The sequence below is a fragment of the Microtus pennsylvanicus genome, chromosome 1, assembly GCF_037038515.1.
Source record: "Microtus pennsylvanicus isolate mMicPen1 chromosome 1, mMicPen1.hap1, whole genome shotgun sequence".
Lineage (NCBI taxonomy): Eukaryota > Metazoa > Chordata > Mammalia > Rodentia > Cricetidae > Microtus > Microtus pennsylvanicus.
Window position 1 is genome coordinate 112,687,464 of NC_134579.1, and position 24,244 is coordinate 112,711,707.

General features: G+C 49.5%; 2 protein-coding genes across 2 annotated transcripts in view; both read right to left on the reverse strand.

Annotated features, from left to right (window-relative positions):
* The window catches only part of Dnah10 (dynein axonemal heavy chain 10), a 122,020-nt gene extending 115,331 nt beyond the window's left edge, over nt 1-6,689 (reverse strand). Inside the window, exons 1-2 of the mRNA XM_075978710.1 lie at nt 6,462-6,689; nt 5,126-5,209 (exon numbers count right to left, since the gene is read on the reverse strand). Of these exons, the coding sequence (XP_075834825.1) occupies nt 5,126-5,209; nt 6,462-6,675 (298 nt within the window). The 5' untranslated portion in view covers nt 6,676-6,689. The remainder of the gene's footprint in view (nt 1-5,125; nt 5,210-6,461) is intronic.
* Nucleotides 6,690-9,068: 2,379 nt separating this feature from the next.
* Nucleotides 9,069-24,244, reverse strand: part of Atp6v0a2 (ATPase H+ transporting V0 subunit a2) — a 29,265-nt gene continuing 14,089 nt past the window's right edge. The window contains exons 8-20 of the mRNA XM_075978713.1: nt 23,526-23,619; nt 22,742-22,954; nt 20,758-20,908; nt 20,252-20,388; nt 19,701-19,888; nt 19,516-19,606; nt 18,974-19,092; nt 14,874-15,084; nt 13,599-13,718; nt 13,132-13,251; nt 12,478-12,595; nt 11,476-11,647; nt 9,069-9,951 (exon numbers count right to left, since the gene is read on the reverse strand). Coding sequence (XP_075834828.1) covers nt 9,846-9,951; nt 11,476-11,647; nt 12,478-12,595; nt 13,132-13,251; nt 13,599-13,718; nt 14,874-15,084; nt 18,974-19,092; nt 19,516-19,606; nt 19,701-19,888; nt 20,252-20,388; nt 20,758-20,908; nt 22,742-22,954; nt 23,526-23,619 — 1,840 coding nt within the window. The 3' untranslated portion in view covers nt 9,069-9,845. The remainder of the gene's footprint in view (nt 9,952-11,475; nt 11,648-12,477; nt 12,596-13,131; nt 13,252-13,598; nt 13,719-14,873; nt 15,085-18,973; nt 19,093-19,515; nt 19,607-19,700; nt 19,889-20,251; nt 20,389-20,757; nt 20,909-22,741; nt 22,955-23,525; nt 23,620-24,244) is intronic.

The window sequence follows — 24,244 nt, forward strand, 5'->3', positions numbered from 1 at the left end:
TTGTTAATCCCTCCCCCAAAAATTACTACAAACTCTTTGCCAGGGTTCACTTTCTTCCCATAATTTGTCAATTTCATCATTATTAAAAGGCACTATAATTTCTGCTGGGTCTATTCCTGTTAATTGACAAAGTATCAATTTTCCTTTTAGAATTAACTCAGAGACCTTTTCCACATAAATTTTTAACTTTTTACTTGGTTTATGTGGTAAAAAGATTCATTCTAAAATAATACCTTCCTTCTACATTAAAATTCCTGTAGGGGAATATTTGGAGGGTAATATGACCAGACTGCTGTTAAGATTCAGATCCACATGTGCCTACTGCACTTTCCCTTCAATCAAAGCCAATTCTCTCTCAGCTTTGGCTGATAATTCCCTGGGACTATTTAATTCCTTGTCACCATCTAAGGTTTTGTTTAAATTAATCAGGTCATCAGGACCTAGTCCAATAGTGCACCGTAGATGGGAAACGTCTCCAAGCAATCTTTGGAAGTCATTAAGAGTCTGCAATCGATCTCTCCTAATTTGCACCTTTTGGGATCTAATTTTTTTTAAATATTTATTTATTATGTATACAATGTTCTGTGTGTGTATGCTTGCAGGCCAGAAGAGGGCACCAGACCTCATTATAAATGGTTGTGAGCCACCATGTGGTTGCTGGGAATTGAACTCAGGACCTTTGGAAGAGCAGGCAATGGTCTTAACCGCTGAGCCATCTCTCCAGCCCTGGGATCTAATTTTTATAAACCTATTTTATAGCCTAAATAATTAATAGAATCTTCTCTTTGTATTTTTTTTCAGGAGTAATTTGTAATCCCCAACGGGCAGTTTTTTTTTTTTTTACTTCTTCAAACATTCTTTCTAATGTATCTACATTTGAATCAAATAGCAAAATGCTGTCCACGTAATGATAAACTAGAGATTCAGGAAATTACTTTCATATAATTTCCAATGGCTTGACTTGTAAAATATTGGCACAGGATAGGCTTATTTAACATTCCTTATGGGAAAACCTTCCATTGATATCTTTTAGCAGGCAGAAATTATTATAAGAAAGCTCTGTGAAGGCAAATTTTTCTGTCTTTTTCTTGTAAAGGTATAGTGAAGAAATAGTCTTTTAAAACAATAACTATAAGAGGCCATCCTGTAAGCAATAGAGAAGGCAGAGGAATTCCAGACTGTAAAGAGTCCATTGGCTGAATCACCTTATTGACAGCTCTTAGATCTGTTACCATTCTCCATTTTCCAGATTTCTTTTTAACAACAAATACAGTATAATTCCAAGGGCTGGTTGGTTCTTCAATATGTTGAGCATCTAGTTGCTCCTGTGCCAACTGTTCTAAAGCCTGCAGTTTCTCTGTTGTTAAAGGCCATTGCTTAACCCATACAGGTTTGTCTGTCAACCATTTTAAAGGGTAGGGCTGTCGGTACCTTTGAAATATCAGCAGCTGTCATGCCCTGTTCTTGTACAACCTGAATAATCAGTGACTGTTCTTTATAAAACCTTCTAATATTTTCCCAGAAACATACATTAATTTATGGCTTTTTTCTAAGATTGGGAGAATGTTAATCTGAATATTCCATTGCTGTAACCAATCATGGCCCCACAATTTCCTCTCTGAGCCTCTGGCCCCATACATTCGACCCTCGTGCTCTGCTTTACATGAGATAAAGTTCCGATCCCTAAAATCTGAACATTTACACCCTGAAGAGGTCAATTTGGGTGTCAAGATTCTGATGAAATTATTGTTACACCCATACCTTTGTCTACCAGACCGTCAATGACATCATTTATTCGTATTTTTAATTTTGGTCTTTGTTCATTTAGCTAACTTTGCCAAGATCCTCACTTTATGATTTCTCCTGATTTTTTTGTTCTCTCTTCTATAACTGTTCTGTTATCGAGAGCAGTATGGTTTATTACAATAGGCGTTAGGTTCTTTAATTGCTCTGGAAAGGAGTTTCCTATACAATTGCAGGAAATGACTAAACCAAATTTGGCATAGAGGCTTGCAAGAGGCCCCTCATGGAGTTTCCCAATGGCAAAGGACGAGCGAGAATATTCCTCCTTGACCTACAATTCAATAGTCCAATACCTTTGCCATGCCTTCAGCATAATCCAGAAGGGAGGGGCCTTCTGAGTGGTTTACTCTTAGAAAAAAACATTGTTTCTAGGAATGCCCTGTCTACAATCCCTCTTAAGGTGATCTTATTTGCCACAATTATAACTTTTGACATTTTGATGTTTCCTTGACCCTCTGGAAATCGCCTCTCCTATCCATGCATCATCATGTTCATGAGATTCAATATTAATTGTATCTCAAATCCATTCCTCCAAAGGTGTTGACCGTGCCTTTACTTGCCTAATTATCCTTTTGCATAGAGAATTGCCATTTTCAAAATTCAGAGACTCAACTCTTATTTGTCTAGCTTCTGAATTTGGTATCATTCTATTTACTGCTGAAGTCGATCTTTATAAGAAATCTGCAAAGGCTTCCTTTGGGCTCTGTATAACTTTAGTAAATGACTCAATTTTCTTTACTATTTCTCCACTTCTGTCCCGAGCATTCAAAGCTGCTGCATGGCATAAATCTAGGGTGTGATCATCAGATACATCTTGCCTTTCTATAGAAGCATGTTCCCTTTCTCCAAGAATTTGATCTTGGGAGATTCCCCTACCTCTAGCTTTACTCCGTTGTTCAAAAGTCTTAGCCTCTTCTCTGAAACAGTTAATTCATTGTGATTGTGGACCAGGCTCTGAAACAGCTTTAACTAAATCTATCCATTCTATAGGGACAATTCTATAACAAACTGACCACAAGTTTAGCATTTGCATCACAAAAGGTGAATGCATGTCATATGAGACTGTTGCTTCCTTGAATCTCCTTAAATCTAACACTGGCACAGAAGCCTCTGCCATTTGGCAGTTCCTGTATGGTTACAGGATTTATTAAAGTTGGTTGTCTGAAAACCTTAGGCTGTTCCTCTCTATTCTTTTTTTTTTTTTGGTTTTTCGAGACAGGGTTTCTCTGTAGCTTTGGTGCCTGTCCTGGAACTAGCTCTGTAGACCAGGCTGGCCTCGAACTCACAGAGATCCGCCTGCCTCTGCCTCCCGAGTGCTGGGATTAAAGGCGTGCGCCACCACCGCCCAGCTGTTCCTCTCTATTCTTATAATGCAATGCTGTAATTGGTTCTCCATTAAATTCCTCTGTCTGGATTTTAATATCTCTATGATCTGTTTTAATATATTTTTCTAAGTCCTGTATCACTCAGATTAACCAACTTTTTTAGTGATGAAACAAAAATGATAAAGCTGATAATGTTTACAGTTGACGCTACATAAATCCCATCTAAATGAGATCGCCTCTCTATTTAACTGTTACATTTTCAAACTGTCCAGCGTATTATCTTACAGAGACCTAATTCCCTCCATTATAATGGTGTTTCCCACTTTTTAATGTTGGGAAAACTTTCTCTTTTACCTAATTCCTCCCTTTAAGAATTCCCAGTTGTCAGCCGGGCGATGGTGGCGCACGCCTTTAATCCCAGCACTCGGGAGGCAGAGGCAGACGGATCTCTGTGAGTTCGAGACCAGCCTGGTCTACAGAGCTAGTTCCAGGACAGGCTCCAAAGCCACAGAGAAACCCTGTCTCGAAAAACCAAAAAAAAAAAAAAAAAAGAATTCCCACCCAGTTGTCTTACCAAACTTACCAAAGATGTTGATGAAGACATGAGGCTTATTGCTACTGAGTAGAACAGTAAAGGCTTGACTGGATTTCAAGGTAGCTACCTAGTTTTGGCAGTAGAGCGAGAAAGGGTTCAGAGAGAGCCTGCAACCCACAGGAGAGAGAGGGAGAGGGAAAAAGAGGGAGAGAAGGGGGGGGGTCTGAAAAACACACAGGGGATTCTGGGAAAAGCATGAGTGGCCGAGAGCTGCCTGAAGGAAGAACCAGTCAGTCTAGGGCCAGCGAGTCCCGTGGAGTTCAGAGCCCAGGTGCTTCTGGAATTTGAGTGGCAACTGGAGACTGTTTTGGAGAGGCTACAACAGGAAAAGCCCAAACTTACTCAGAGACTTGGGGGAAAAAGAAAAGAAAGTCTAGCTGGGTAGGGCTGGAGCCCCATATGAAGCTCCAGCCTGTGCCAGTAGCTTCTTCACGAATTCATACCCCAAATGCTGGGTACCAAATGTAACATGAATAATAAAATGCCAGAGACATTTGAACCCAGAGATATTGGGTTCAACCTGAAGATCAGGAACGCAAAAGCAGCCAAGCCACTAGAGAGCTCTTAACTCTTTGAAATCTTCAGACTGAAAGAGAGCGAGTTCCTGTCTCATCCTGCCTTATATTCCTCTCTAGTGCTGGGATTAAAGGCGTGCACCACCACCACCACCACCAACTGGCCTTTATGGCAAACTAGTATGGCTGCTGGGATTAAAGGTGTGTGTCACTGCTGCCTGGCCTGTATGGCTGGCTAGTGTGGCTGCTGGGATTAAAGGTGTGTGTCACTGCTGCCTGGCCTGTATGGCTGGCTAGTGTGGCTGCTGGGATTAAAGGTGTGTGTCACTGCTGCCTGGCCTGGATGGCTGGCTAGTGTGGCTGTTTTGCATTCTATTCTTCAGGCAAGCTTTATTTATTAAAATACAAATGAAATATTACTACAGTTTTATGCTATGGGTTTTGTTCCTTTGCTTTTTAAAAGTAGCCCAGGCTAGATCAAACTTACTACTGAGGCCTTGTCTTAAAAAAGAAAAAAAAGAATTCCTATTTTGTTCCTAAATTTGCCCAACACACACATACACACAACACACACACACACACTGCCTCAATCTTTGCCTGGGTAAGGGAAGTGGCAGTGTAAGTCCAGACAGGGACTAGTGTACTCTCAAGCCAAGGGATGCCAGTGCCAGCAGCAGCGGAATGAGGTAAGGTGGGGTCTTCCCTAAAGCTTCCAGAGGGGTATGACCCTGGGGACACCTTGGGCCTCTGGGCCTGAGATACTTCTGCTGTTTTCTGCTGTCCTATTAAGGCCATGTGACGGTAGTCCAGGGACCCTTGTGTACATATCCACCAACAGCTCCACAGACCCCCGTGGAGAAGTGGCTTCTGTCCCTCCAGACACTCACTTGTCACCTTATCGGGACCCTCTTCTTTCTGAGATTCAGTCTCATCTTCCTCTGCCTCCTCTTCAGAGACCACAGGAATTTCTTCTTTATGGATCCAGGATGGGGAAGAAAATACAAAATAGTATTTACCCCCAAACGAGACAGTTGCCAAACCTTTGCTTTAAGTGGAGCCAAAGGATAGGGACACACCCCACAGGGATTCGGAAATGTCACTGCAAAACATCATGGTGCTGAGGCCAGCATGAAAAATTATGCCAGTTGAGAAGAGGGTTGAGGACACGCCTTCGCCGGTATGAGAGCGGCTTGGTCCACCACACCATAGCATGCTCTGCAGCACTGGGAGCAGTCTGGAGAGTGTTCCAATGAACCCAGTGTGCCAGTGAGGCCTGCAAGCTCTGGGCTCGGAAGGTGGAAACAGAAGTTCAAGGCTAACTACCCACTAATAGCAAGTTCAAGGCCAGTCTGGTCTCCACAACACCCTGGCTCAGAGATGCCCCAGGGGATGCTCTAAAGGGAGACCTAAACACTGTGGAGTGAAGGCAGGTACAGTAAGTACTGCAATAGCTACAGTAAGAGCAGACCCAGCAGGAGACAATCGCCTGCTGCTGGAGCTCCTGGAGACTGCAAGAAATTAGGATCGTGGTGCAGGGTTTTTGCTTTCTAAATATGTACAGAATCCCACTATTCTATCTGGAAATCTGTGCTTTTATTTGTTTGCAATAAATGGGCCTCACCCAGAGGCCCGGGATAATGTGTTCAGGTTCAAAGTTCCACTTGGGGAAGAAAATAAAGGCCGGGATGGTTAGATTCTAGTGCGACTGAGGCAGGAGAGCTGAGAGTTTGAGGGTACCTTGAGCTGCACGGTGAATTCCAGGCCAGACTGGGCTATGAGCCCCTGTCTCGCAGTGTAATAAATGATGAAGACAAGGTAAATGAGAGCAGGGCATAGTGTATCCTGACGCTAGGTCCCTCCCGCTCTAATCTTCTCTCTCTCCCTTTCCTGCCTCTCGCTGGCTGTGGAGTTCCGGTGATCCTGAGCTTGCCATGGTCCTCGGGTGATCCTACCTCAGCAGGGATTGCAGACAGGCGGCACTTCGGCCTGCTGCCGCTTTTTAGAGTAGGGGGCTAGGCATGGAAGGTGAGCTCCCCTGAACCTCTGCAGACCCTGGCCTTGGGACCCTCCCGCTGGGAGGCATCTTACAGGACGAGAGATTCTGGGCAACACAGCGCCTTTGAGAGAGAGAATAGCAGCGCTTCCCTCTAATGCCCCCGGGCGCATAGTAGGGCTAAATGCCAGCAGGGTGCTGAGTGTAGGCTGGCCTTTGCCCAGGCTCACCAATCTCCACCTCCACCTCCTCGGGCACCAGATCGCGGTAGAAGAACAGCGTGGAGGCGCAGTCCTCGTCGGTTGCGTGATTGAGGAAGTGAAGGATGAGGTCCTCCGCCTCACTGTCGTTGCGACTCAGCAGGTCCTCGAACAGTTTGGGGTTGGTGAGGCCGAAGGTCGTGTACACTCGGTCGCGCATCCACAGAACCCGCAAGTCGTCCATGGCGCAGACGTGAGCGGTGCAGGACGCAGGGAGGTCAGAGCCGGGAGCTGGGTGGCGTCCGTGGTAACGGCGCCCCTAGCAACGGGCACCTGGGCGACAGCGTCTGCGCTGGCAGCACCAGCGTGAGGCTGAGGGCCCTCCGTTCTGCAGGTAGGAAAACTGAAGTGCAGGAAAGCTGGTTACTGAGGCGTGACAAGGGCACGGCTCTGAGGCGGAGCCAGGCGGGACTAGAAGCAGTGAGCTCTTGATGCAAACCTACACTTAGTTGGGAAAAGAGAATCTCAATGAGGAATTACCAACATCAGATGGGCCTATAGAACCTTTGCTTGCTTGCTGGTTGATGTAGGAGGGCCCAGCCGGTGCTGGACTGACCGCTGAGCAAGCCATGGGGAGCAAACCAGCACGCACTGCTCTCCTCCAAGGTCTTGCTTCAGTTCCTGCTGCGGCTTCTGCCCTTAATGATGGAGGATAACCTAGGATCAAATGAACCCTTTCTTCCCCCAACGTGGTTTTGGCTGGTGTTTATCACAGCAACAGAAGCGAACCAAGCAGGACAGGCAGGCGGGACTGGTCTCAGTGATTAGGCTCTGTGAGAACACCTGTGTGTTCCAGGTAGGGCATGGCGAACACCAGTGGGGCCCTGGAAAGGGACTGGCTCTTCCTGGCATAGGGGGTTAGGGAACAGGATCACAAGAAAACAAGACACTGGCATCTCAAAAATATATTTTTATTTGTCACTAGCAAAAGGAAGTTCCATACTGACAGGAGATTAGTCCTTCATGCGTCTGCAGGACGCAGTCCTGACTGGCTCCCGAAGTTCCTGTGGATTTCGTGGTGTCCGAGCAGATCTGGGCAGCAGCAGTCCCGGGGCGGAACAGACATCACTCCAAACTCCAGTATTAAAGCATCAGGACAGTTCTTAAGGTCTGCCTGGAGAGTATGGCACGCGAGCAACCCCAGATTAAAAACTTCAGAGGAGAAATAAATGGCTGAAGCTTTTTTGTGTGTTTTTATTTCCCAAATGGGTCAAACTCTAAATCACAGCTTGATTCGCCAACCCCGTAAGTTATCAACGGATAGTCTATGGCCTATGCCAGAGCACTGGGCCCGAATGCCAGTACAGCTACTCCCGGTCAAACCCAGCACTGCGGACCTGTAGTGCCAGCTGAGAGTAGAGGCAAGAGAGGTACAAGTCCAAGGCCTGCACAGGTGGCATTAAACATCTCAAAACATACAGATTCTAGAACTGAGGCCAGGAGAGGACTTGGAGGGAAACGGAATCTGTCCCAGGCCCCATGGTGGGGGAGTCCAAGTGCTCAAACCCCTTTGCCTGCTTCTACTTGGTCATAGCCGGCCTCTCCACCAACGGAAGCCTACGTGACGCAGTGAACACCTGAACAGATGGCATGGCTCTGCGGTGACAGGGAGGACGAACATCACACCACCCAGGCAGTTGCTTGCTTCCCTCTGTATGATGCTATCAATTATATTTCCAGAGGGTTCACAAAAGGAGTAATTTGCTCATGTAATTACACTCCATGTAACTGGGACAGACCTCAGCTGAGAAGTCACTCTCTCACCCCAGTAAGAGATGCTAGTTACTTGAAAAGTGGCCCTGTCACAACGCCAAGGACAGTGAACATGGCCAAAACTGCATCTCCTGTCCTTATCCCTGGAATCAGTTATCTCTGTGAGGACCAGAGACCCTGGGGGACCAGAACCGAAAGTGACATCGTGGGAGTGACAACGGATATGAGTAAGAGCAGGTTTAACACTGGGCAGCACCACCTCATCCCAGCCGCAGTAGGCTTGGCATCACAGCTACCAGGAAGCTGGCACACAGGGCACAGATGCTGGAGTTCACTGCCCACCAGTGCAGACTCTGCTGCAGCTAAAGAGGAGTGACTTACAGTCCAGCTGCGGCACGGGCAGTTCACTGTCTTCAGCAAGCAGGCCTCACGGAGTGGTGGGGCAGGTGGATGAACAGGACCTCTGCAGTAGCACGTGAGTCAAAATTTCAAGAGGGCAGAAACATGTTAGGTTCCCTTTTCTCTTTAGGATGCCATGTAGCTTGGACTGGCCTCAGGCTGACCACACAGCCAAGGGTAACCCCCTGCCTCCACCCTCTGAGTGCTAGGAACACAAGGTGATTCTGGGGATCTGGCAACCAAGCCACACCCCAGCCGCAGACTTCTTTTCTGAAATACTTAATCTAAAACCAGTTAATGTAAAATGTGAGAATGAACATAATTTATGAGCCTATGACAGGGATCAGGGCTCAGCAGGGCCGAGCCCACTTCGTGCAGAGCTAAGTGACACAGGAGCAGGTGATCTCTGCTCGAGATGATAAATGAACAGATTGGTGAGAATTAGTTTTTGACTGACCTCAAGAGTTTTTAGAAATTAAACTGTGGCCATCAGACCTTTATTTAGAATTACTGTGAAAGTAAAAAATTACACTGTCCCCCAGCAGAAGCAAGGTCTCTGTGGCAAAATAGCTTCATTTGTTCTTTGCTACAAAAATACACATTACTTTCACCTGTCTTCTCTGGAGCCGCACCAGGATTTAAGGCTCTGGACAGTCATCTTTCCGAACGTTCAACTGTCATGACTGGTCTGACAAGGGTAACGGGGCAGGGCTCGTGTAAGAACGAGCAGGAGAGCCATCTGCTGTGCTGTCCCTTTCCCTCCTGTGACTCTGACAGCATCCAGGCAGAACACACACATTCTTGAGCCAGCAGGGTGCGGGGATCTGCTGATGGCCCAGCAGAATGTCTGAAGAAAACTATGGTATCTGACGTCTTCTCGTGATGGAACAACTCTTGTGTTTTTTTTAAAGTTGGAAGGGAATCAAGAATCTAAAAACAATTTTAGCTAGCCATTCAGCTGGCTTTTCTCCTCCAATCATACACTTATTAAAAAAATATCTTTAATGTAATGTTGGCATAGCTCACATTTGCTCATAATAAAAACCAATGAAATTTCTGTGTCCGAAGTGGTGAGCTTTACAAAATCTTCAACACGAGGAGAGGTGTATCTTACAGAATCATTGGCTGAGTCGTAAGGCAATCATCGAGGGTGGAATTTTCCCGTCAGAAATCTGACTTGAGGGAATTGTGTAACATGATCATTCTCCATAGCCCTGAGAGAAGACGGCTGCAGCCATGTGATCATGCAATGTCGTCGTCATTACAGAACTTGGAGGAGAGCAGACTGAAGGAGAAAGGAACAAATTTGGTGCCTGCACCAATGTAGAATTTGTTCTGAAATTCAACCCTACGAAAAAAAAACAAATATGTATTAGAAACACCATGCCTTCCCCACCATGGACTGCACACAGAACTGTGAGTGAAATGATGTTCCTACAGTTCTTTTAAGAAGAAGGTCCACCATAGACCTGGGCAGACTGGACCGAGTTCCTTAGCTCTTCTATGCACACACTGGGATAAAATCTTCCCATTTCTTCGCATTCCTGTCATGAACATGTTCCCCTGTCATTCTCTCCCGAGTCCACACTGGCTTCCCCATCCAGCCAGGCTCCCATGTGTCACCTCAACACCCTGTCCCCTGCTCCCTCCACCCTAGGTGTCAGCTCCCATAACCAGACACAGAGGAAAAGACACCAGGACTCCCCTGTCACACTGGCTACTCGAACCACAGAGCAGCAGCCAGGCACACATTCTGAGTAGCATTGAGAATACCCTGGAGGTTGCCGAGGCAGTTCAGGGGGCTCAGGGGGTACAGGCATGTGACACCAAGCCTTACACCCGGTGTTCAATCCCCAGGACACACGATAAAGATAACCAGCTCCTGCAAGTTGACTTCTGCCCCCACAACAAGGAAGGTACTAATCCAGAAGCCATCAGTGACACTTGCCAGTCCCAGTGTAAATAAAAGTGGGAACATACACACGCTGGGCATGGTGGCACCTGTCTGTAATCCCAGCACTCGGGAGGCAGTGGCAAGCAGATCTCTGAGTTCGAGGCCAGCCTGGTCTACACAGCAGGACCCTATCTCAAAAAAATAAAAACAATGACAACAACAAAAAGGGAGAACACACTATTGCATCACAGAGAGAAATTTTCTTTTACTTGTGATAAATTGCATTGTGTTTCGGAACTGCTAATTCACAGCTGGGTGGGAGGAGCTAGCCATCATAAGCACTGCGTTTAGAAAGGGGTTTTACATACATGTATTTTTTCCTTAAGGGGTGGCTTTTTAATTCTGTATTAGTTATTAACATGAGCACATGCGACTGTCAGGGGATAGCTGTTGGGCATCGGTTCTCTCCGTCCCCATGCAGGTCCTGCTGACTGAACTGGGCTTGGGAGCAAATATCTGTACCCACTGAGCCTTCCTGCCAGTTCCTGCACCCTTTTCAAAAGATTTATTAAGCCGGGCGATGGTGGTGCATGCCTTTAATCCCAGCACTCGGGAGGCAGAGGCAGGCGGATCTCTGTGAGTTCGAGGCCAACCTGGTCTACAAGAGCTAGTTCCAGGACAGGAACCAAAAGCTACGAAGAAACCCTGTCTCGAAAAATCCAAAAAAAAAAAGATTTATTATGCGTGTATAGCACTGCATGTCCTGTGTATGTGCACCCGAGTGTAGGTGCCTGCAGAGAACGGAGCACCCACTGGACACCTTATGCTGGAGTGACAGGAAGCCGTGAGGCGCCTGATATGGGCGCTGGGAACTGAACGTGGGTCCTCTGGAAGTGCAGCTCACTCTCAGCCACGAGTCATCTCTCTAGCCCTCATTTCCACTTTAAAATACGTTCTGAGGATACATGTCACACTCACCAGTGAAGGCGTATGGCGTGGAGAAATGCAGAAAGCCCTTCCATGACCAGAAGGATAAAAATAGTCAAAACTGCAAAGAAAGCCATGACAGGCAGCAGCAGCAAGACCCCGTAGGTGGTGTCCACACGCAGGCCCACGCGCATCAGCATGGCCCACAGCACATCGGACAGCTCTGCAAAGGAAGCCGTTGAGCAGAGTTCAGTCTGAAAACATCAGCCCTCTCACCACCCTCGGGACAGCAGGAATGACCACCAGTCAGCCTACCCCCAGAGCAGAGGACCCGAACCTCCTTGCTTTCTCTGTGAAGAACAACAATCTTAGGGGGCTCCATCATCCCTTCCTATTGCTAATTCAGCAAGTTCAGGGCCTGGACCCGGACTGAGAGTCCTGTCTGAACCTAGCAAGGTACCTGTTTCAAGTCTGGGTCTGCTGCCAGCAAGCAGCCTCTTCACCCTCACTGTCTTTGGACACAGAGGGCCTCACTCTGTCCCGTGTTGGTCAGTACCCTATTGTGACTACCTATCTCTGCCACATGTCCCAGGGCTTTGTCATGGAATACCAACCACTGTCAGTGAAGTAAATTCATTCAGTGGCCAGTTACCTCCAGGCTGGAGCAAAGGTGACATGGCTCTCACTACAATTGTCAAGGTAATTGTCAGGTGCGTCTCACACAGAGGCTGAGTCACGCTGGGCTCAGCTGCCCATGAACAAACGTGCATGAGGACTCACTAGGAGTCTGAGCTACAGTTCAGCAGCTGCCACACTCGCTTGAAATAAAGACTCCACTCAGTGAGTAAAGCAATGGCTAGGATACACTTGGACACATGAACCGGAGGAGAGCATCCATGCCAGAGGTCACCAGGCCCTCAGTTCGCAGAGCCCTTCTGTGCCTAGGCCAGGACTGGGACCTGCGTGATAGGAAGGTGGGTCAAAACAACAAAGAGCCCTGGTCCACCACACCACCTGGAGAGCTTACACACTCCACGGAGCTAAGCAACATACGTGCATGCGCCAGGCTGAGGGCCCAAAGCCTCAGGTAGGACGCGGTGTTGGAGATGCAGCCAAGGCAGTACTCAATGGAGTGGATGGTCTGCGTCATCAGGATCTCCCCAAAGTTAAACTGAGGGACAACAGAGAACATTAGACACCATATGACAAGCCTGCTCCACTGTGAGTCCCTGGCCGGCCTCAAGGATAGAGCATGCCGATGCCAGAAAGAGCAGGTCTGAGATTGAGTCCTGCTCTCAGTGGGAGTGGGACTCACCGGCCCCCTCCCCACACGAGCTCCCTGACTCTACTCAAGCTTCAGTCCCCTCTCTACGACCAAGCACCAGCCTAGAACTGCGACTGCCACAAAAGCCCATGGTAGAGACCTCAGTGACATCTGAACCAGCTCCGAAACTAGCCAGCACTCCCATGGGCATTCCCCAGCTACAGGTGCACAGGGGAAGCTCATGCCTAAGGCTGGGGAGGGAGGGTAGAGGGTGCTGTCCCCATGAGGGTAGGGACTGCAGCACCCTGGCTCTTCCCACTCTGCTTTCTTTGCTCTGTGAACTTGACCCGAATGAAAACTGCAGTATACAATAATAACCAGACAACCACACTAGTGCAGCCAATGACCAGCATCCCCTCTCACCCAACCCATCTCAAGCTCACCTCCTCACACGTCACTTCCCGGCAGCCTTCCTCCATGCGGTTGCTCCCCTCTTCTATGTCCTGGCTGCCCAGCAAAGAAACCTCTTCTTCACTGTCCTTCCTTACAAGTGTGTAACCGCTCTAATGATAAAAGAGCAGTGTCAAAGAACAAGGGCGGGAAGTGGAGAATAATAAGTGTTGGCAAGGATCAAGAAACTGGAAGCCTAGAGCATTCCTGCTGGAGTTTATAATGGTCCAGCTGCTAGAGAAGTACAGCAGGTCCTCAAAACGCAAATGCAGACGTGCCCCCTGACCTGACACCTCCACTTCTACACCCAGGAGTGCCCATGGAGAGACTTGAGGGAACACCTGTGAGAACATGTTGTAACAGTATTATTCCCCAGCTGCAGCCCAACAGCAACATCCAGGCTCTAAATGAGGCCAGCTGTGGAGGAATCAGAACCTCGGGACACAGGGAGCGCACTTACCCGGCTCACACCAAAGCAGCTGCGCCCATTGTGCAGCCACAGCAGGAAGAGCGGCTTTCCTAAGAAGAGCACAGGGACCGACAGCACAGTGAGGGCCAGCAACACTCTCTGGACATGCGCCTGCGGGTGTAGGGGAGAAGGCAGGAAGATGGAAGGGCGGCACCGTGTCACAGGGCGTAGAGTAGATTGTGAGGGCCAGGGGCACAAGACAGATGACTGCTAAGTCCCTGTGACCAAGGGACCCTCTGCACTTCTTCCAGCTCCCAACATTCAGGACACAGCACTGAAATACTGCTTTGAAAACAGTAAAATGCTTTAGAAAAAATCTAAATGGAGGTTTTGGTAATGCCTCAGTCTGAACTGAGTTCGAAGCCCGCTGTGGCTGTACAAGCTTATATGTGACCCAGCCCTTGGGAAGCAGAGGCAGAAGATCCTGGGGCTCGATCACTGGTCACCCTGGCCTACTCTGACAATTCCAGATCAGGGATAGACTATCACACATACGTGAACATGCACATGCACACACACATACGACAAGAATAACAACAAAAGCCGGGCGGTGGTGGCACACGCCTTTAATCCCAGCACTTGGGAGGCAGAGGCAGGCGGATCTCTGTGAGTTCGAGACCAGCCTGGTCTACAAGAGCTAGTTCCAGGACAGGCTCCAAAACCATAGAGAAACCCTGTCTCGAAAAACCAAAAAAAAAAAAAAAAAAAAGAATAACAACAAAAAAGAGAGGTGCTTGGTGCCTGAGGAATGGCATCCAAATTTGACCTCTCCCTGAAGACACAGGTACCCACACTCACACAAATTCTAAACGGGAGCTCATTTGGGCATCACACTAAAATATTGGAACCAAACAGAGCTCACGTGGTCCTTGCGAGAAAGGGTGACATGTAAACTTATAAAGCATTCCATTACTTTAAAAAAAATCTAGCTAGAGCAGTTAGGATGCACGCCCTTTAATCCTAGCACTCTGGAGGCAGAGGCAGGCGGAACTCTGAATTTGAGGCCAGCCTGGTCTACAGAGCTAGTTCCAGGCCAGCCTGGTCTATACAGAGAAACCCTGTCTTGAAAATCAAAACAAAAAAAAAAAATCTAAATGGAGCCAAACTATAGTTAGTAACTTCCTGAGATCACTGCAAAAGGAAAACCAGGAACACTAGTAGAATCCTCTCACAATCTTGCTTTCAGTGTGGTCTTCCTTATCACAGACTACTTGGAGAAGGCTGAATGCAGGGGCTGTCACTGCCAAGCAGAGGAGGAACACTCACCTGCCCGGGGTAGAGGCCATGTGTCTCACTGGACGGGAACAGGAACATGTTAATGAACTCGATCAGGATGCTGGGGGCCTCCCTAGAGGTCTCTGCCGAGTACGCCAGCCACTTGTAGATGATCATGAAGATCAGGTACCCAAAGATGGACAGCATGAACAGGATCTCAGGGACGGACACCAGGTAGATGTTAAACTTCTTCCTAAAGTGCCTGCAAGAGGGCCAATGAGGCCGCTGAAAGGCTGTCGCCAGGGCACCACAGGCTGCTCCAGGGCTCCATGGGTGCCTGCTGGTTCAAGCCAGAGCTGCAGATCCCCCCACAGAGACAGCGACTACAGAACCACACACACAGATCCCCCTACAGAGACAGCGACTACAGAACCACACACACAGATCCCCCACAGACAGCGACTACAGAACCACACACACAGATCCCCCCATAGAGACAGCGACTACAGAACCACACACACAGATCCCCCCACACACAGCGACTACAGAACCACACACACAGATCCCCCCACAGACAGCGACTACAGAACCACACACACAGATCCCCCCACAGAGACAGCGACTACAGAACCACACACACAGATCCCCCCACAGACAGCGACTACAGAACCACACACACAGATCCCCCCACAGAGACAGCGACTACAGAACCACACACACAGATCCCCCCACAGAGACAGCGACTACAGAACCACACACACAGATCCCCCCACAGAGACAGCGACTACAGAACCACACACACAGATCCCCCTACAGAGACAGCGACTACAGAACCACACACACAGATCCCCCCACAGACAGCGACTACAGAACCACACACACAGATCCCCCCACAGACAGCGACTACAGAACCACACACACAGATCCCCCTACAGAGACAGCGACTACAGAACCACACACACAGATCCCCCCACAGACAGCGACTACAGAACCACACACACAGATCCCCCCACAGACAGCGACTACAGAACCACACACACAGATCCCCCCACAGACAGCGACTACAGAACCACACACACAGATCCCCCTACAGAGACAGCGACTACAGAACCACACACACAGATCCCCCCACAGAGACAGCGACTACAGAACCACACACACAGATCCCCCCACAGACAGCGACTACAGAACCACACACACAGATCCCCCCACAGAGACAGCGACTACAGAACCACACACACAGATCCCCCTACAGAGACAGCGACTACAGAACCACACACACAGATCCCCCTACAGAGACAGCGACTACAGAACCACACACACAGATCCCCCCACAGAGACAGCGACTACAGAACCACACACACAGATCCCCCCACAGACAGCGACTACAGAACCACACACACAGATCCCCCCACAGAGACAGCGACTACAGAACCACACACACAGATCCCCCCACAGAGACAGCGACTACAGAACCACACACACAGATCCCCCCACAGACAGCGACTACAGAACCACACACACAGATCCCCCCCCAGACAGCGACTACAGAACCACACACAGATCCCCCCACAGACAGCGACTACAGAACCACACACACAGATCCCCCCACAGACAGCGACTACAGAACCACACACACAGATCCCCCCACAGAGACAGCGACTACAGAACCACACACACAGATCCCCCCACAGAGACAGCGACTACAGAACCACACACACAGATCCCCCCACAGACAGCGACTACAGAACCACACACACAGATCCCCCCACAGAGACAGCGACTACAGAACCACACACACAGATCCCCCCACAGACAGCGACTACAGAACCACACACACAGATCCCCCCACAGAGACAGCGACTACAGAACCACACACACAGATCCCCCCACAGACAGCGACTACAGAACCACACACACAGATCCCCCCACAGACAGCGACTACAGAACCACACACACAGATCCCCCCACAGAGACAGCGACTACAGAACCACACACACAGATCCCCCCACAGACAGCGACTACAGAACCACACACAGATCCCCCCATAGAGACAGCGACTACAGAACCACACACACAGATCCCCCCACAGACAGCGACTACAGAACCACACACACAGATCCCCCCACAGACAGCGACTACAGAACCACACACACAGATCCCCCCACAGAGACAGCGACTACAGAACCACACACACAGATCCCCCCACAGACAGCGACTACAGAACCACACACACAGATCCCCCCACAGAGACAGCGACTACAGAACCACACACACAGATCCCCCCACAGAGACAGCGACTACAGAACCACACACACAGATCCCCCCACAGAGACAGCGACTACAGAACCACACACACAGATCCCCCCACAGAGACAGCGACTACAGAACCACACACACAGATCCCCCTACAGAGACAGCGACTACAGAACCACACACACAGATCCCCCCACAGACAGCGACTACAGAACCACACACACAGATCCCCCACAGAGACAGCGACTACAGAACCACACACACAGATCCCCCTACAGAGACAGCGACTACAGAACCACACACACAGATCCCCCTACAGAGACAGCGACTACAGAACCACACACACAGATCCCCCTACAGAGACAGCGACTACAGAACCACACACACAGATCCCCCCACAGAGACAGCGACTACAGAACCACACACACAGATCCCCCCACAGAGACAGCGACTACAGAACCACACACACAGATCCCCCACAGACAGCGACTACAGAACCACACACACAGATCCCCCCACAGAGACAGCGACTACAGAACCACACACACAGATCCCCCCACAGAGACAGCGACTACAGAACCACACACACAGATCCCCCCACAGACAGCGACTACAGAACCACACACACAGATCCCCCCACAGACAGCGACTACAGAACCACACACAGATCCCCCCACAGACAGCGACTACAGAACCACACACACAGATCCCCCCACAGACAGCGACTACAGAACCACACACACAGATCCCCCCACAGAGACAGCGACTACAGAACCACACACACAGATCCCCCCACAGAGACAGCGACTACAGAACCACACACACAGATCCCCCCACAGACAGCGACTACAGAACCACACACACAGATCCCCCCACAGAGACAGCGACTACAGAACCACACACAGATCCCCCCACAGACAGCGACTACAGAACCACACACACAGATCCCCCCACAGAGACAGCGACTACAGAACCACACACACAGATCCCCCCACAGACAGCGACTACAGAACCACACACACAGATCCCCCCACAGACAGCGACTACAGAACCACACACACAGATCCCCCCACAGAGACAGCGACTACAGAACCACACACACAGATCCCCCCACAGACAGCGACTACAGAACCACACACACAGATCCCCCCACAGACAGCGACTACAGAACCACACACACATTGCTATTGAGTCTGACTTCAAAATATTAGGGATTTTGCTGTTTTTTTTAAGATTTAATAATATTATTTTAATGAAATCAATTTTTAAAAATTTATTTAAGCCGGGCGGTGGTGGCGCACGCCTTTAATCCCAGCACTTGGGAGGCAGAGGCAGGCGGATCTCTGTGAGTTCGAGACAGCCTGGTCTACCAGAGCTAGTTCCAGGGCAGGCTCCAAAACCACAGAGAAACCCTGTCTCGAAAAACCAAAGAAAAAAAATTTATTTAATTTCTTTATGGTTGTTTTGCCTGAATGTCGTCCACCATATAAATGCCTGGTGCCCACAGAGGCCAGAAGAGGGTATAAGCTTCCTGGAACTAGAGCCATAGCCAGTTGTGATGTGAGCCACCATGTGGGCACTGGGGACCAAACCCAGGTCCTCTGAAAGAGCACGAAGTGTTCTTAACCACTGAGTTGTCTCTTCAACCCCCAATTTTAAAAATTATTTTCAGCCGGGCGGTGGTGGCGCACGCCTTTAATCCAGCACTCGGGAGGCAGAGGCAGGTGGATCTCTGTGAGATTGAGGCCAGCCTGATCTACAGAGCTAGTTCCAGGACAGGCTCCAAAGCCACAGAGAAACCCTGTCTCGAAAAAAAAAAAAAAATCATACAACAGGAGGGACTGCCAAAAAAATAATGAAAGATGAACAAAAAGAAAGTTAAAACATGTACTTACAAGTGGTTAAATATTCCCAGAATGACACCAAAAGTCATGTGAATAATTCCTAAAATAACAGACATTTTCATCTTGAAGGAATTGAGGAAAGTGAGGCGATTTGTGGCCAGGTTCCAAATCTAGGACCAAACCAGACAGAAGCAACGTAAGTCCGTTAGCAGGAGCTAGCGAGCTCCTACATGGCTGTCACTCTCCCTTCCAGTGGAAATAACACCTTCTCTTGGTGCTTCCAACTGACTTCCCAGGCCAGGGCTTCAGTGTCAAAACCAGGGAGCCTGCTGCTCCTGAGCCAAGGCTGGAAGCATTGCTGGATCTAGCTGCAGAGTGGGCTCACCTTCCTCTCCAGATCAAACTATGAAGCAGTTCAGAACCTGTTTGAAGGGTCACTTCTACCAGAGGAAAAGACTGGTAGATACGACCATGGCCCCGTGGCTTTGCCAACCACTCCTGCACTGCCTGGCTCCCGCTGACTACACGAACAGAGGTACAGCAGCCCCCCAGCAGCCCCCCTCACTCAGAAACATGGGGAAGGAAGCACTCACAGGGTCAATGCCGAAAGGGTAGGGGCCTCGAAAAACTCCAGGGATGTTCGGGTCCAGCTGCAAAGTCCTGCTGTGCCTGATGGTGCTGTCACTGAAAGAGAGGGCAGAGAATGTCGCCACGTGCAGAGGAAGGGCCTGAGAAAGGTACACCCTACCTGTCGCTTTTCTGTTCACAGACTACTTACTTCCAAAGCACCATTTTCTTTTGCTCCTCCTGAGAGTGGCTGGAGCTGTACATGGCAGACACGTTCCACCTGGAGCCAAAGAGGTTCACAGACTTGGAGAAGCAATCGTTGTAGATGAGGCCGGTGTACACGGAGAACAGCCCCATCAGCAGCAGGATGTAGCGGCCGTCAAAGAACATCCTCAGGATCTGGAGAGGACACGGTGATGACAGACTCACCCACTGGACAGTGGCTCAGGGGAAGCTCATTCTGGTTTATTCCAGCCACTCCTCTGGACCTTCCCAGAAAACCCCAAAAGCGATGTCTTACCCAGGGGTGACAGGCACTTATACACTCAAAGCTCTTGAGCCAGGTGTGGGGCACACACCTATAATCCCAGAACTCAAAAGGCAGAAACAAGGGAATCACAAGTTCAAGGCCAGCCTTCAATATGTAACAAGTTTGAGGCTAGCCCGGACTACCTAAGACCACCTCAATGACAAAGCACAGCCCCCTTCCAGTACCACAATGTCATGGCTCCCACCATGCACGGGCTGGCAGGCACGCATTACCTCCTGTGACTGGCTGAGTCTGGGATGATTCTCATTTAACACCAGTAAAAGGGCAAACAGGAACATGACAAAGCCGTGCCCAAAGTCACCAAACATCACAGCAAACAGGAACGGGAAGGTAATGATGGTGAAGAGAGCTGTGGAGACAGAGGGTTGGCAAGTTCTCAGCATGTACACACACACACACACACGCACACACACACAGTCTCTCTCTCTCTCAGGACAGGACAATAAGGGCATTTAAATGCTATACCAGTTGACAAGGTGACAGTAGTGAGCCTGCCTAACAAACACCTATTACATTCCCTTATCAAAAGGGACCATCAGGGCTGGGCATGGTATCACATGCCTATAATCCCAGCTCGCAGAGACAGGAAGATCATCAAGGGTTCAGGGCCAGCCCGGCTACATTGGGATTGTTACAGGCTAGTCAGAGTTATAGAATCGCAACCAAAGTCAAAGCTGAGCTGACATAAGTGCAGGACCAGCCCTGTCCAGATGCCCACCTGGGTTCACTTCTCGGTAGCTCCCGACACCATAGGCGTCCACGATGTTCTGGAAGCCCTCAGTGAACTTGTTGGTGCGGATCAGAGTGGGTGGTGTCTCTTTCGTAGGGATTGTGTTCATGAACGAGGGGATTGTAGCTCCACTCTCTCTCTTCCACACAGAAAAGAAAAAGAAAAGATGACTGTCCACGAGAGCAGCTACAGATAAGCACATGACTGAGCTGGCCACGCTCTGGCAGGGTGGGGTAGGGCATGTTCACAGAAGTAAGTCGCCAGGCCAGACATCCATGCGGAGCCTAGTGGCACGAGGCCAGAACTTGGGGCTGGGGCCCTTGGAAGGAGAGCAGAATGGAACCAGGGAGTGGGAATGGAATGCTGGGGTAAAGTGGATGGAAACAGAATCAAGTCCAGGTCAGTGGAAGCTGACAAGTGAGCCTGGCCAGCCGTGCGGGCCTGGGTGTCAGCATTCAGGAGGTTTTGGCAGGAGAATCTCAAACGGGAGCCCAGCCTAGCAACAGAGCATGACCATGTCTCAAACAGAAAAAAATAAAAATAAATAAAAATAAAAGAGAGCAAGATAAAGAAAAAGCCTTGATATATAGGACTTTATCTCTTAAAAGTGGTCAAGGAAGGGCTGGTGAGATGGCTCAGTGGGTAAAGGTGCTTGCCTACAAGCCTGATGACCTGAGTTCAATCCCCAGGACCTCCACGGGCACAGTGGTACCCACATATAGACACAATGCATAATAGAAGGAATTTAAAGTGCTTAGCAAAGAGGAAGTCAGACACAGCTACACTACCTAGTTTTCAAAAAAGAAAATAGGGAAGAAAAAACAAAATTTTATCTTTGTGGCATAATCTTCTCCGTGAGCTTTCAGCTCAGCTCAGTGTAACATTTACACTTGCCCAGAAATGCGCACAGAGGAGAAACAGACCAACACCAGGGGAAAGAGCAACGGTGTGCATGCGAACAGGAAGGTGAACTGAGAGAATACGGGAAGAAACCCAGCCTCACTCAGCAAGAGTGGGGGGGAATCCTTTTGGAAGACCAGCAGGTGCTAAGTTTCAAAGGTCACAGGCTATTCTGCACAGCAGTGTTTGTACCTGGTGGACTGAACCCAGCTAATAAATCAAGGTGCGTTTCTGCAACAGAGTCTGGCCATAAAAAGAGATTTTATTCAGCAGAAAGAAGAACACGCAATCTGCTGGTTAGAGGGAGCCGATTTCAAGCAGCCACGCCAGCCGCCACCCACCATCCTTTGGACTTTCCAGTGGGACCACAGGCCAAACACAGATCTTTAGAAATTACAAAGAGAGAGGGGTTTCATTTTAAAAGGCAAAATAAAAAGAAAGGCTGCCTAGCCCTAGCCCTTATCTGGCCAAATGTTGTTCAGTGACGGAGGCGGGACAGAAGTGTAGCGGTGACCCTGAGGGAGGAGCAGAAAAGGCTGTGGTCAGCAGGAAGAGCTTCCACGGCTATTTCTTCTCTTGTGGTTTGTACCAGTACATTACAACTCAGAAACACAGCTTAAATGTTCCCCCACACAATGCCAGAGAGACCAACTCTTTCATTCATTTATTTTTTTTTTCTGTGCATTGTTGTTGCATCTGTGTGAAGGTGTCACACAGGTCCTCTGGAACTGGAGTTGCAGACAGTTGTAAGGCTGCTTTGTGGTTGCTGGGAATTGAACTCATCACCTCTGGAAGAGCAGTCAGTGCTCTTAACCACTGAGCCATCTCTCCAGGGCCAGAGAGCCACTCTTCAAACCCTGTCTGAAAACAGTGTCTGACCAGGCCCTGGCCAGCACTCAGAAACTTTTTCTGTCTTGCTTGAGACAATGTCTCAGGCTGGCCTCAAGCTCTCCATCCTCCTGCCGCAGCCTCCCTAGTCCTGGGGCTCACGAGCCTGCTGTACTGCATTCAGCGACACATCCTGTCCTTGAGTGCTCTGGGTCTGGGGGTGCCAGTGGGACGCGAGCCTTACCGAGCCTTCCTCCAGTGCTCTGCGCAAGCCTGGCAGGTCCACCTCGGGGCACCAGACCTCCGCTATAAGACACTTGTTGGTGACGTCGACGCTGCACATGTTGAGCATGTGGTAGATGGCCTTCATCTTCCTCACCTGCACCACCCGGCTGCACACCGACTCGGCTGCCTTACACAGCACCTGCCTCAGGTAATCCTCCGTTTTGTGTAGCACCTGTGGGGCCGAGCAGGGGAAGTTCTTGTCCATCAGCCTGACCTCCAGAGGAGGAGCATGGGTCCCTGCTCCCATGGCAGTAATACCAGGAATGGTCAGAGACTGCCAGCTCTTCAAGGGGACACACCAGGTGACCTCCTAGAAGAGCCCCAAAGGCACAGTAAGAGCTCAGACATTCTATCACTGGCAGAAGGGTGACCTGACTGACCCAAACAGCCCTTTGACTCTCGCCTACACTCAGAATGGCCCAGCCCTGGAAGCTACCAACTACCATTTCCCTTCTGTTTCCATGTGTGAAAATCTGATCCTGATATAGCTATCCAGACTCCTCAGCACCATCAAGAGAAAGTCAAATTAAACAAGCAGGTGGGACGATGCCCAGCATTCAAGCTTGTCTTCCAGGGTCAAAGGACAATCCAGTAGACCAAAGAGACGCAAAGGCTTGTCTAAGTCCCTTCACCACTCCTGGCTTTGTAACCGCAAAACAGACACCCCAATGTCAGGAATACATGGTGACCACCCACAACCGGCTACCAGGCCTCTCACATGCTCCCAGCCCCGGCTTACTCACAGTGTAAAGGTCTTGGATCCGAGTATTGAGCCCCTCCTGAATCTCCCTGCGCTCCTCGGCTGTGTTTGGATACGGGTAGACGTGGCAGTGGTAACTAAGGACAGAATTCACCAGGATCCGCTCAATCCAGGCACACAGCCTCCAGCACCAGGCAGGGCCACCCTCTGATGGCAAAGCCACAGCCGTCCACTATGGGGAGGCCTTGCAAGCGGGCTGCTATGGTAAATGAGTGCCCTCAGATCAACCCACCTGCCTTCCTGAAATGTACCAGTATCCTGGGGTTAAGAACCACCAAGAAAGATAAACAGTGGTGGCGCACACCTTTAGTCCCAGCACTCAAGGCACAGAGGCAGGTGGATCTCTGAGTTCGAGGTCAGCCTGGGTTACGGAGCAAATTCTAGGAAAACCAGAACTACACAGAGAAATCCTGTCTCCTTTCTTGAAGAAAAACAAAACAAAACAAACCACCTAACAGGCAGAAAGCACACCTTAGAAGACATGCCAGAATGGAGGTACAGTCTGTAATCCAGCACTCAGGAGACAGAGACAGGAGGATCGTAAGTCTGAGTTGGCTATTGTTTCAGGGTTGACACTGTTTAGGCTGAGCCGTGGGCTGAGGCCTGACCTGTCCTACAGGCAGCATGGCCTCAGACACCCAGCAAACGCCAGAAGCACACTGCCTTAAACCACAGTTGCCCTACTCTGCCTGCTGAGCGATG